Consider the following 14,128-nt stretch of genomic DNA (forward strand, 5'->3'; position numbering starts at 1 on the left):
CCACTGTTGTGGCATTTTAGGTTTTGTAAAGCCAACTAACACAAAGATAACCTGGCTTTGTTGAATTTGTTTCGTGGTATACATCTTAGAAAGATGACCCAACACACACACACACACATGCATGCATAAAGACCTACAATGCCAAAATAATAAGTGAGACAGCATCGATTTCTGTTTCAAACAGAATGAAAATCGTTTATTGCAACATCATGGATCGTTGACTTGGAGCACTAATGCCCTTCATTTACGACCCTCTCTCCTCTAAATTAGCTGTTGATTTGCAATTATATGCCTTAAGTATAGAAAAAACTTAAAAGATGTCTGTGTTCCATCTTGATTAGTTTATTTGAAGAGCATTTGCTAAGAAGTTATGCTTTTTTTTTTCTTTTTACATTTAGACACAAGTGATAAGTGTTTTTCTTTTCTTTTCTTTTTTTAAAAAGAAAAAAAAGATTTTCTTGTAACGTAAACACTTCCATTACAGTATTTAACAATGTTATGTGCAGTGTATGAAAACGACAAATAAACAAAATGCAAATGAAACAGCGTCTGATGTGCTTGGTTATCCATAATAACATTATTCATAATTTATTATGGTAATATATAATAATGGCTGCATAGTGTGACTATGGGTGTGAGATGCGAAAAAGAAGAAAGAGGCGAATGCTTAAAAAGAAAAAAAAAAACCCAAAAGGATAATTTTAATGTTAAAACATTTGAGCAACAATTATTACACAGGTATGTGTATTGCGATAGCATGGGATCTGCATTGACAGTCCCTGATTACAGTACAGTAGCATCAGAAGTAAGGGCTTCAACCTGAAAGGCACCAGCATCCAATCACAGTCATCATAATGCCAGAAAAGAAGAAAAATAAAATAAAATAAGCATTTCACTTCACAAATATATGTAGTTTGTATTCTACAAGCTACAGACTCTATTTGGACATTTGAATGCATCGCATGACAAGTACAAAAGAAAACTAATGACATCAATAATAATTCATCTGGCTCCTGTAGTGGCTTAATAAGACCTCTCATTCCATTTGTAATATTATAAAAGATCCCCAGACAAATAAAACATACACTGTACCAAAGAAAATACATACAAACATGCTACATGATGGAATTTGTTGAACTAATCAAGAAAGCACTCCTCAAATGGAAGGACAAACAATAAGAATAAAAATAACAATAATAATAATAATAATAATAATTAGGACTCTATCCTACAAGAAATGTTGTGCTTCCATGTCAACACCAGGGGGTGTAATTTTAAGTCATGTGTCCACACATCACATTATTCCCTGATTTAAAAAAAAAAAATGCAGTCCAAACAAAACTGGCACTCTTGGCATTTGAAGACAGTCGTTGAGCTTTAAAGTATTAGTGAACAGCAACACAAAGAATCTGACGATGTTAATTCAGGTAGTATTGAAAAACGTAGAAATTCCCCTCTGCCACAAAACCGTCAAAAGGCACGGACTTTTACTAAACATAAATCACTGTGGTCAGAACACCGAGTAGTGTTTAAACAGTAAGTGAAAAAATGTTACCACGTTATCGTCTAAAAGGTTTTACCCTGTTATGTTTTCAAGCGTTACTAAGAAACAACACAAATGCTGAGATTTGCTTGTGTATTATGGCCTCGACAAGGTACTATAAAGGTATATTGGTGCATTTAATTGCAATGTGTGTGTTTCAACACAGGAAACACACTGCTTATCCCTACAAGCTCATAACACACCTGATTATACCTGAAGTCCATGGCAAAATGTGTGAAATTAAATAAACAGGCTCTATATTTCTCTATAGTATAGTTTTCTTATTACTCTCTAATAACATGTAACTACACTAGACTTAGTATATCACCCATCTGAAGTTAGTTTGATCTATTTACATGATAATACTGCTGTGTTGTGCATTTGCATTATCCTGGCTGAAAAGCAACTGTTCAAGTGTGCATAAGTCTATGTATGCAATAACAATATTCATTAAAGGACTATTTCCAGAACTTCTTTAAGCGCTAGGAATATAAGGACTTGCGTTCTTCCCATTCTCTTCATTTGCAAGGGAAGTCTGCGATGCAAAGTGAACTTATGCAGTGTTTTTCAAACACTTTATGGGTACATGGTTTCCACTTGGACGGCAGATTCTTTCAAGAAAAAAGAACATTTTTTTGACAACAGACAATAAAGTTGAAGAAGAACTGAACTTCCCTGAAATAACCCTTAATAAATAACAATCACCTCAGGGAATGAGAGGAGAAGTTCTAGTGTGATTACAGTCAGATTTGTCATGTTTACTTCGTTTACATGTGTAGTAAACTCTGAATTGTGGTCTGGCTGGTTGTCTGGCTCGACAGGATTTGTAGAAAAGGTACAGGCGCCACACTCTGTATGTGCAGTATGTACCTTTGTGTGCACATGTACAGTATGTGGGTATGTCTCACACCCCGGTGGGGCTTCGGTCTCCAGAATCAGAGGAGGACACGGACACGGAGCAACGCCTTCTCTTGGCCGCGCCGGAGCCCTGGAGCATGCTGGGATGAAAGCCTGGATGTCGCCGGGCGTGTTTCTTCAGGTGGTCGCTCCTCATGAAGCACTTGTCACACATCGGACAGTTGAAGCGCTTTTCGCCTGTGTGCGTGCGATAGTGACGGGTGAGCTCGTCCGATCGGGAGAACTTCTTGCCGCAGCCTGCCCAGGTACACTCAAAGGGGCGCTCACCTGAGGGAAACACACCCAGTTTTTGTTTTTGTACATTTACAACTAATCATATTAACCAACCCAAACCACTCCTTCCTCGCCACAAAATCAATCATGTCATCATGTTACATTTGCACATTTTCTTTCCTTCTAAAAAGAAAACAAACTAAGAGTCGACCTTTTTTTGTGAAATCTATTATAGGACTTACTTTGAGTTTGCTGTGTGTGAACAAATACTCACTTTTTTAATACTTATTTTACAAAACATAAAAAAATCAAAATGATTATAAAAAGTCTCCTGTGGCACCTGCTTTGCATTCACACAAGTATGAGAATATGAAAAACACAGAGACCAACAAACAACCCAGAGGACTTGGAGGCTGTATTCTGCATAGCAACAATCAGAGTGGATGAAAAAACTTATTGTGATAAGAGGAAACAATCAAAATTAAAGCACAGACACACATTTGCGAGATTAATCAAGTGTGACAAGGAGAAGGGGGGGGGGGGGGGGTGAAAATAAGACACAGGCTGCGGTCTGGAGCGAAACTAAGATCTGCTGAAAGACTGCTGCTAAGAACAATAACATGTTGACATCGGAGCCGTCAGTCAAGATAGCCCTGAGGTGAAACAGGGCACATTACTCCCTCAACAGCGCTTCCACGTGCTGAGCAGAACCACATGTCAGCTCTTGTTTACAAGCCCACGCGAGGGGAGTGGAGGTGGATGACGTATGAGGAAATGGTGGCGCAGTGTGCGTTACCTCCGGACAAGAACACGTGGGGACAACAGTGTCGCAGTGACCCGCGTGTGAATCACGACCTATTTAATGTGTCGGCAGATGTTCTTCCACTGTTACTCCGACTGCCAGTGCTGTATGATGAAGAGTGGTGGCAGGAACACAAAGCTAAAATCATTAGAGGCGTTATTGGGTCTCATGATGCCCAATGCTCCGGCGTCATTTATTACATCTCAACAATAAAGCTTCGCAAATATGGGCGTCCGCACGTGGTGTTTACCCAAGATCGCACTCTGGCCGCGTGTCCACAGGACGTTAAAACAAAGATTTCCTCCCCCTTGCCTCTCCACCTCTCTGCCAGCCTCTGGTCCAATATGTCCCGGTGAGTCACACCCCCTCCCACAAGTAGGCGATCATGAGACCACCTTTCCTATAATGTGGTTTTGCAGAAACACGTGGTCACGCCCCTAAAAGTCTCACAACGCGAGACACAGGTCTGGACTCTTGTCCGTCACGTTTTACTCTTACTTTCTCGGTTAAAAGTCTTACGTCATAAATAAGAAAAATACGAAAAAGGGTCGAAGTGACGCAGAGCACCCCATCCCCTCTCACTTTACTTACCGGTATGGACCCGAAGATGGGCTTTAAGGTGGGACGACTTGCCGTACATCTTCCCGCAGCCAGCAAAAGGGCAGCAGTGTCTCTTCTCGGAGCACGGCAGTCTCCTCGCCGCCGCCGCCTTCGTGTTCCGGGGATGTTTGGCTTGGCTGGCCGGAGAGCCGCGGCTGTCCCCGCAGCTCAGGCGACTCCCCCGCTCCGCTTTCTCTTGCGCGCCGGCCTCGCTGCCCCCGAGACATCTGTTTTCTCCGGCGCTTACAGCGTTGGGGCTGCATTTGTTCAAGTCCAGCAAAATCCTCGCCACCATCAGTAAAGTCCTGTTCTCCTGGCTCTCTTTCAGTACGTCCTCCATCCGCCCCGGCGGTGGTCGGCTGGGGACGCGGTCTGCAGAGACGTCGACTTCCGACGACATCACGATCCCTGAAGCAGAGCCGGGAGGACAGAAGCAAAACAATAGATCTTGAGAGGCGAGGAAAAACTATCCGACAACGCGGATACAGTAATCAGTCCGCAGTCCTCCCAGGAAACATGCGGTTAATCATCCACACGTGTCGTCTTCAATGTGACCACTCCGCGCAGACTGCGCTTTTCTTGTCGGGGTTGCGCGGAGGATAAATAAACGCCCCGCTCAGGAAAGATAGCGCTTTGAAAATGTTCCCCGGTTCCTCCTTTCTCTAACCTCCTTTCTCTTTCTTCCTCCAGATCCTTTTAATTCTAACGGACGAATCAAAATCACAGCGTTTGCCCACGGCGCTATTGTGTCCACGTCCCTGTGCGCAGACACACACGGGTCAACTTGTCCTATTTTACAGAGAGCAGCACTTTAGTTCAACTCCAAGAAACAATTTCGCGGAATCCCACTGTGTCATAATTAAACTGGACTGTGATTGGATGAGAAGAAACGTGACTCGGTTTTTGGGGGACTGCCTATTGACTAAAGTGAGTGAAAAGACCCTCGACTAATCACAAGACTGGGATTGGTGAAAAGGGCAAGACCACACTCATGTTACCTTCAGGGACTTAAGGAAAATGGTAAATATGGTTGTTAGAGTGTAAAAATGGATTTGAGGAATCATTAAGAAAAATATAAGTCCATGTAGATCTATATGTAGATACGTAAAAGTGTCGTCATTAAAAACAAAAGTCTAACCCTTTGTGATTTTGGATAATAAATACATGGAAAATGAATAATGAACATTGGTTATATTTGGTCAGATTTATAATTACATGCCTTTTTAATAACAAGTTTAATAATAATTACAAATTTCTTTCTCTGAAGTTTAAGTTTTGTAAGCAATAAATGGTGTCCTTTCCTCTTTTCTGGATGATTTGCTTCAGTCACTTGTCTCTTTCATCGTTCGGTGATCCCACCTAATTTGACCTGTGTAATGTGTACAAAACACTTAAGTATCATCCCTGTCATTCTCTTACAGTCAAAGCTTTTCTGGTAATTTCCTACCCTACACAGTAACATACAGCATGCTTTAGCACGAGCCAGCAGATTTTTTTTTAAAGATGACACAAAAAACTGTATATGTATATATATGTAAAATTATGAATGATCTGTTATGTATGGAAAAAATGGCTTGTGGTTATAGTTTGCCCCTGTGTTTTTACAGCTGCTAAATATTTACAAGTTCCACTTTAGAGGGCAGAAATATTGACACGTAAGCTTGTTTCGTGAGATAAAGACATCTAAGATAAAGCTACTGTTTTTCTTACAGTCACACTTTTTCGCGTGACTTTATAAAAACATTTTTAATGTTTACATTCTGATAGTTTCCTTAGTTTACGCTCACCCTAGAACTATGTGTTTCTTAATCCTGCCAAATTACTATTCACTGTGAACTAAACGAGGCAGCACCTTTCCCTTGCGCCTCAACATTTTCAGACTACATGTTTCCCACTGTCTCTTAAAAGTTTGCTTAAAAAAAGAAAAAAGAAGAAAAGGAATGAGTATAATACTGCCAGCCCACTTAAGTGAAATAAGACCCCTTTAGTTAAAAAGTGCAGGGGGTGGTTCACTTCTGGTCAAAGTTCCTAGAAAATCCTCAGCTTAGGGGCTGCAGGGATTGAGCAATGTGAGCTCTTGACAGTTCTCCCTGACGTGAACTTTGTAGTCAATAGTTGGACACATGTTCTTCCTTGGTTTTGTTTTTCTGTTTACCCACAGAGAGGTATGGCCCTTCGTTTTTATAGGACAGGACTCGGTGTTCTCAAAATATGGGTTTGAACTTTGCCTGGTGACAAACAACACAAATGCATAATTCAGACGAAGCTTACTGCCCCTCTGCTGCATGGATATATATATAGCTCATATAGATTCATATGTCTTGTGTTGAATCAATATGAAAAACAAGGATTATGAGGGAGTAGGATTCAAGCCAACTGCACAGAAATAACATAACAATAAGTTCTATTTTCTGCATCACAGAATAAAACTGTACAAGGACTTCTTGCTCTTTTTCCACGATCGCCCCATGCTGGAACTCCGCCCCATTTTGCTCCAGCAGAACCCCCAGATTTCCAGGAACAAAAATCTGGTTGAAACTAGGGTCTTGGCCAGATGAGTGTAGTCTCTGCAGCCACCCTCCCACTCCTCCTGCAGCAGAGCTGTAAACATTTCTGGGGAAGAGGAGGCGCTTCCTCGGCTGCCGCAGTTGCTGGTCCCCGCTTCCTCCTCGCACTAACGTGCAAAGAGTTCAATAGTGTACGGTGCATCTGGGTCATGTTGTTGTGGTGTCTTGTACGGCGATTGCGGCAAAGGTTGTTTTTTTTAAAGCGTGTGAGCGCATGCGTGTCATGTAACCGAGAGGTGGTGGAGGAGGAGGAGGAGGGCGCGCGCATAATCTCAGTACAAAATGTTCTCTTCCACGTGCGGAGTATGAGCTGACGCACCACTGCTGGCCCTCTCCCTTGTGCTAATATAGGCTACCCCGCCCCTCCCCGGTTTCCAAACACTCACAGCCCGGCGGACTACAGGCACAGCGCGGGCACGGCAGGGAGTGTAAAACCTTCACGTTAATATGTAAAACCACGTTTGTATAAACCACAGGTGTCATGCAGGCCCTGGCCAATATGACATAAATATATTCAAGTACTCAGTACTCAGCTGATTACTGAAGAATTTCTATTACAGCTGAAGAAAGCGTGTGAAAACCATTTATACTCTGGGACCAGTTCCAGGCTGTGTTTTTATGGCAGTGTAAGAAGTTTTACAAAGGACAGTCAATGCAGGGGTTTGTTGCCATATCTGCAGAACAGCTTGATGTGCTCCAGTGCCTTATGAGCCTTTGTTGCCTTATGTATCCTACAAAGACTTTTTGTTTGTTTTTGTTTTTTTTATTAGTTTCTGCTTAAAACTAGAAGCTTTCAAGGTATTCTTCTGTGGGACCAACTCCCAGTTTGGATTCAGGAGACAGACACTCTGTTTTTAAGGTTACACTTAAAACTTTCCTTTTGACAAGGCTTAGTTAGGGCTGGATCCTGAAGCCTGGGTTCCCTTAAGAGGGTTAAGGGTAACCTGAGCTGCTTTTCTCACTCTACTACTGTAAGTCTTTACAATATCGCCCACCAAACACTGGATGTCGGATAGACGTGCAGATCATGTCTATATTGATCCATCACTTGTCACGCCGATGTCACTTTGCGCAGTGGGCAAGCTCCTTGAGGTGACCGCTGTTGTGATTTAGTGCCATATAAATAAAATTGAGGTGAGATACATCATAAGGGAGTCAAAGATGCTGATGTTCCTGTAGCCGTTTAACTTCAGAGTTTAAATCATTGTCCCAATCAGATATTGGGGTGTTATAATGTGTAGCGAGTGTAGGAACTTTCATTCTTCTTTTCTGAAGAGGGGAGAAAGTCAGTAGAAGCAAGACACAGGTAGGCAAGAGGAAGGTGGGTGTTAATGGTGAAGATGCAAGGAGCAGTGCAGATGGATGCATTTAAATACCTGTGTTAAACCATCCAAAGCAGCTGGTAGTGGTGAGGGCACTCAGTGTGCTGTCATTCATTGCTTGAGTATCCACATGAATTAAAAACAGACAAGACACAAATCTATTTAATTGTTTATTTAACAATGCATGCCAGACATGATCCTATTCACATTGAAGAATACAGATTTGTATTTGCATCCAAATACTCACTACTTTAATTTCATATTATAATCTCTCTCTATCTTTCTCTCAGTCATCATTACACATCATCTCTGTACACTCTGAGTGGAAGAACTGCATGCATTTAAAGGACATTAAATAAAGTGTGACCAGTAGAGGGATAAGTCCCTTTTAGTCGAACAACATCAGAAGTTATTGCAGAAAAAACATGTGCGTGATACTCTAAAGCTTACGAGTCACAGGTTTCATAGGAGGGAAGCAAATCTGTTGATTATTATTATCACATATGCTCATGATTCCCCAAAACTTTAAGAGACAGTGTAGTAAAATATTTAAAAAATACTGTACATTAAGATTCTGTTGGGTTGTGTTGTGTTGGCATGCCTCCCAGTTATTAGTGTCATCTACACTTCCGATTCACACGCAGTTTAATTAAACGCACGTACAAACATACGCACACACGCATGCCTCCTGTCAGTACCTTCCACAACAGTCTCGTCAGCATATCGCAAACACAATCATGTACAAACCTTAACAAGTTTCTACATGCTTCGGACTTGTATGCTCTCTCGTATATGAGGATAAGGAACTTTGAAAAGAATAAAAGAGAATGTAAGGTCAAATAGCAGGGCATAAACTTTCATTCCAACGCGGTCATTTTGTTTTCTGACTGGCCCTGCAACGACTGAGGTGACCTCTGCCTAGTTAATCCCGTCTGCAACAGCTGTGACTCAGCGTGTTTCCATTTTAGACAGAGTTTGGTTTGGTTCAAAATGCAAGAGTCAACTAAGCATGACTGCAAAGACATTCCTCACTTTTGTTTGTACTGTTGGTGTTTTCAACTTTTGTGGTAGAACAAGTTGATCAGGTATGAAGACATTCATGCATTGTATTGCCATTTCTGAACACCTAAACACAAAAATATATAGTTTTTCTATGATCAAAAAGATTCTGGGTTAGACTCATTAAGCACAGTGATTATACTGGACTCTTTCTTTCTTTCAACGATTAACTTTCCATCTTGCATCACTGGGGTAATGTTGTCCCTGAGCACTGACCTTCATCTTTAAACTATGCTATGACTTACATATGTGTTGAGGAAATTAAAACTCTCATCTTTTAGGTTTGCCATCCAGCCACTGCACACAATTGGGGTTAACTGCAACTTCTGTTGTGATTACATAGTTAAAGGGACAATCTCCAGATTCTACCTAGAAAAGTAACTGGTCACGTGGTGTGGCGCTTTGCCCAGGACCACAGTTGTTTAATGTCTTTTGTAGCTCGCAAATTAAGAGACATCACCTGGGGGCTTTTAACAGTCCTGGATCATTAGATTTGGGTAGTACCACATGATTTAATCCAATTCGAGCAAGAAAGACCAGTTACTGCAATGACACCTACTGTTTATATCACATCCTCACCCTCGTTTTCGTGCGCAGGTTTGTTTGTTTTTTTGTCCTCCAAAGCTATTGTTGTCAGTGAGATCTTTTATGTGTTCTGGTGAAGAAATTCAAATAAATACCCATACAAGCAATGATACAGTTTACAGATAACAACAATTGCCCCACTCTGTACATCAGATGTGTCCAAAGAGAACAACAAATGTCTGTGAGAACATAACCACTGATTTTTTGGCCTCTTCACAACAGAAGACAAAGATGAAAAGAGGAAATTCACAGATTTATGAATCACTTCAGTCCCCACATACTCCATCCATGCCCAAAAGGCACCCTAAGTTTGGTATACTGGCAACTATGTATTGCCTTGTCAACATTAGAAAATTCTCATAAGCTGGTTGATAAAACATACAATAAAAACTACTTTAAATACTTTAAATATGATCGAAATGTACATTATATCAGACAAGTCTATATATTTAATAAATAATATAATACATCGTCATTTAGTGCATGTAGATGGTCATCTTTTATTAAATTGAAAAGCTTAATTAGAAAATACTCGACAAAAATATCACTGAGAAGATATAAATATTGATTTTTGTAATTCAAACAGGCATTTACTGCAATTATCAATAAGGAGCAAGAAAATGTCAATAAATAGAATCAATCTCAAAAGAAGAGCAACATGATTAAAACTGAATCATAAGAGTGAGAAAATATAAAAACAAACATTAAAAATCAGTAAGAATTCTATTGATTGAAGCTATTTTGTCTTTACAAAGCTATCGGAAAAAGACATCTTCTTTTTCAGACTTCTTTCTTTACAATAAAAAAAATGAGAACTTTTTTAAAAACACTGATCTGGCTTTCATCTTTTAATATTAATGACCCTATGTTTCCTCCTTCATGCCGCTTTAAAATGCATGCCTTTCTTAATAAATCTCAGCTAGAATGTGTATACTTGGCAACTCATTCCGAAGCTTTTCCAAATATAAATCAATCAGAAATAAATTCAAGGTCCTTCAATATGATCTGTATGCTTATTTCAACATTTGTTTTAGTATTAGGCAACTGCTTTTTTGTGTGTTTTTTAAAATAAGCCTCTTTTTGCAGTGACCTGCTTTGAATTCAATTAAAAAAAAGAATGAAAGGAGAAAAACAAATGGATGACAGTTATTGGATAGATGAAGGACGGATCTGTTAGGTGCAGGCGGATGTAAAAACCATTTCAAAAATAATGCCACTGCCGAAACCTGAAGGAAGAGGGCTGGGCTACAAGAGAGCTACGATTCTTGGAGTGAAAAGATTTTTGGTGTCAGGTGCGGGCAACTAAGGTTCACATCAGGTTTGCCCAGCAAGCGTTGCTTCCCACACAGGCTCATAACGCCCCCTTGTCCCCATCTATTGCAATTGCACTTGTAAAAGCTCTCTGGAGTCAGGTATAAACTAAGGTATCTCTCCAAGTGATATGTAGGATTTCACTGACCAAGTGTGTGCGCGGATAAACATGAGGATGTCACCATACGCGGAGCGCCTTTCTCTTTCACGCCCTTACATGATGCCTCAGGACAGTGCCTCAAGCACGGCCGCAGGAGATACATGGTGGCATGCCGACTTTTTGACTGCAGTGTGTTCAAATGCTGCTTTGTTTCTGGCAAAGATGAGTGCTTTAGCCGTTTCCTCTCTGATGCTACAATATACAAACAGAAGAGAAAGAACTGTATCCTTCAAAAATGAAATATTTATTTATTATGTGAAAGATTGAGTACTTAGAGGTAATTTGAAGTGCAGTGAAGTCCAAAGACTTCTGATCTCTTCACAAAGTGGCCAGAAATGTTAGTGTCTTTCTGGGTTGAGTTTATGCGAGTTAGGATTATATGAAGCAGGGAAAATGTATTTGAAGGTAAGGTTTTGCAGTAGTAATGACTCTATGTTGGCAAAAGAGGTGGGTGTCATTTCTTTCTTTCTCCTCTCCCTTGGCCTCTCAGACTTGACAGTGTCTACCATATAAAGCTGCTAGGAGTAACAGTATACTTTGTGTGTGACTAGTGTGACTGATATGTGATGTAACACAGTGAAAGATGTCTACTTGAAGTAAAGGTGGTGGGTGGAAGACATACAGTACGAATACACCTTCCATTGCCATAACATCAAACTGAGAGTTACTTAGCTACAAGAGGTAAAAACTAGTCTAGATTCATAGCTCTTTGTTTTGACTGGTGTACAGTAGGACCCCTATATCTCCAATCCTTCTCTGCAGATTCATGATTCAGAGTAAAGCTGCCCTTCAATACTGACTATGAATACATTTTTCTAATCTGAGATATAATGCGGGGGAAAAAAACAACCTTAGATCTCGTCCAGATTAGCATCTAAGGGCAACTTCACCCTGCTATCACTTTAGCCCTCGGCCCTCACAATACTCCTCTCTGGTCCTAACAGTGTGCAAGTGCACTTACACATCCTTGTCACGTGTAGTTTTGTCTATCGAAGCTGCGGAAAGCCGACGGAGCTGCCAGCTTCCTCATTGAGAGGCTGTCAGTTTTGGCTGTGTCAGGTCTTGCTCCAGACTTGCTCCTGAGGAAGGGGTTTCTGGTTCCTGCCAGACCCCGCCCCCCAGGCCCAGGCCCCCTGTCTGCCCCCAGACCCGGTCCTCTCTCCATCCTCTCACTCACCGACAGGCTCTTCCGGTGCGGAGGAGCCAGCGTGAGCGAAGGATGGGAGTCGTCTGACGAGCAGCTGTTTGCTCGCTCCAGCTTGGAGAAGGGGGAGCAGAGAGGGGCCCCACTGGGGCCACCTAGGACCCCTAGCCGAGGGGTATCAGGGGGTGGAACCAGGTCATCAGGGTCCTCAGGATCAGACTCTGTGTGACTAAGCTCTGCCTCTCTCTCTGGATGAGAGGAACCAACGTCCGACGGCTTATCAAAGGGGAATGAAGTGGAACCTCCAGGTGACTGCGAGCGTTCTGCGGGGGTGTATGGAGATGAGACGCAGCGTGTATCGATGCAGTCAGTGATGCTGGTGTACTCCGCGGCCTTTACCTGGACTCCGGCCCCAATCCCACCATAACAGCTTCTTGGTGTGAACATGAGGCTGTGTGACTTGACCAGAGGAGGCTCATCCAGGAATCCTGTGCCTGCGGTAGAGAGGTAGCGGCTGCTCTTAGAACGTTCGAGCAGCCCTGCTGAGGGAGGTGGGGATGGTTCCATATCCCAAGGAGGTAATGTGCTGTCTGGTAAGAGATGTGCTGAGCATAATGACAAATCAGCTGCAGCACTATCATCAAACATAGCTCCAGCAGTTCCGCTGCTGCCTGCACCGCCCTCCGAGTGCCTGTCGCCCAAACCGCTGGTGGCAGCACTGCTGAACTCCCGGCCTCCAGGCAGCACCGTCTCTATTATATCTGACTGCAGCGAGGAGTCTCTCTGGAGAGGTGGGACCATACGGAGAGGATCTAGAAAGATCTCCGCAGGCCCCACCTCTTCAGACGTTGAGACATAGATATCAATGCAGGATGACGGACGGTGCTGCTGGGAGACCGATAATGTCGCCAGTGGGAGGGGCTTAGACTCCTTGGGGCCGGCAGCTGAGGACACAGATTGTGAGCTGTTGGCTCTGTGGAGACTGAGGGAGCGGTCTTTGAAGAAACTTTCAGCTCGCTCAGCTCTACTTCCCCGTTCAGCAGCACGACCAGCTCCAACATAAAATGAATGACTTCTGGTCCGTGTTGCTATGCCAGTGGGCGAAGGAGGAGACATGGAACCCTCAGCTGTTCCCTCTAGAGCCTCCTGGAGGCGGTAGCAGTTCCCCTCTGTGCTGTTAAAGCTGCTTTGACGGAGAATGTATGCGGCTTCAGGGCACTCAGCCTGGCGGAGTATGTATGCAGAGTCTGTGCAGTCAGACGAAGTCCGAGAACGTGCTTTTTGGACCTCCCCGCGCTCGACACCAGTCATGCGCTCCAGCGCTCCAGTAATTCGTCCAATTAGCTCTTCCATTTGGGCCAGACGAATATCAACAGTCTGTAGTGATGCCTTCATGAAGTGTTCCCTCTCATTGACTTCCTCTAAACGCATCGCCATATTCTCCACCCTGACAGAGGAGACAGAAATGAGAGAAAAACATCATAAAAGCACTGGAGGGGGTAGAGTAGAGAAGCGAAAACAGTGTGTGTTCTTAGCTACACATTTCTGTACGCCAAAGGAAATTCTAAATTCACTTTTGTGTTATCAGATTGATCAGCTTCTTTTCTCTCTTTGCCCTTAGTTTCTTTTGCTAGAGTGCGCTGGGCTCTCTTGGCCATTGTACAGAAAAAGAAAAATGGAAATAAGTATTGAAATATGTTCTATATTTCTATTGTTTGATGGTTTTAATACGGACACTGCTTTTGAGTGCAGCCATGTCTGACCTTTCAGAAGTGACTCTGATTCTCTCATCATTGGATGAGTGGAATCTGTCATCTTTCTCTCTGAAGTACTCCTCTATACACTGCTCCTCAAAATCATGGACTTTCTTCAGTTCGTCTTCTGTGATGAAAAGCTCTGTGGAT

The 14,128-nt window shown here is 42.4% G+C and overlaps 2 protein-coding genes across 6 annotated transcripts in view; both read right to left on the reverse strand.

The window, feature by feature from the left end:
- Positions 1-667: 667 nt before the first annotated feature.
- On the reverse strand, positions 668-5,249 carry klf9 (Kruppel like factor 9). Its single transcript, XM_082555837.1, has 2 exons — positions 4,068-5,249; positions 668-2,728 (listed from the first exon to the last, which is right to left on the reverse strand). Exons 1-2 carry the CDS (start codon positions 4,474-4,476, stop codon positions 2,448-2,450), a joined length of 690 nt encoding a protein of 229 aa, XP_082411963.1. The 5' UTR covers positions 4,477-5,249; the 3' UTR covers positions 668-2,447.
- Positions 5,250-8,122: 2,873 nt separating this feature from the next.
- The window catches only part of trpm3 (transient receptor potential cation channel, subfamily M, member 3), a 120,191-nt gene continuing 114,185 nt past the window's right edge, over positions 8,123-14,128 (reverse strand). For 4 of the 5 annotated variants that reach the window (XM_082553316.1, XM_082553313.1, XM_082553315.1 and 1 more), the window contains 2 exons: positions 13,988-14,120; positions 8,123-13,671 (listed from right to left, as the gene is read on the reverse strand). In XM_082553316.1, the coding sequence (XP_082409442.1) occupies positions 12,051-13,671; positions 13,988-14,120 (1,754 nt within the window). In that variant the 3' untranslated portion in view covers positions 8,123-12,050. The remainder of the gene's footprint in view (positions 13,672-13,987; positions 14,121-14,128) is intronic. The other variant, XM_082553312.1, reaches the window with a different exon arrangement.

The sequence above is a fragment of the Aulonocara stuartgranti genome, assembly GCF_965226115.1.
Source record: "Aulonocara stuartgranti genome assembly, chromosome: 12".
Lineage (NCBI taxonomy): Eukaryota > Metazoa > Chordata > Actinopteri > Cichliformes > Cichlidae > Aulonocara > Aulonocara stuartgranti.

Coding starts and splice junctions, on each gene's coding strand:
- klf9 (XM_082555837.1), bottom strand. CDS start 4,476: ATGTCGTCGGAAGTCGACGTCTCTGCAGACCGCGTCCCCAGCCGACCA. Junction 2,729..4,067: donor CCATCTTCGGGTCCATACCG/GTAAGTAAAGTG, acceptor TGTTTCCCTCAG/GTGAGCGCCCCTTTGAGTGT.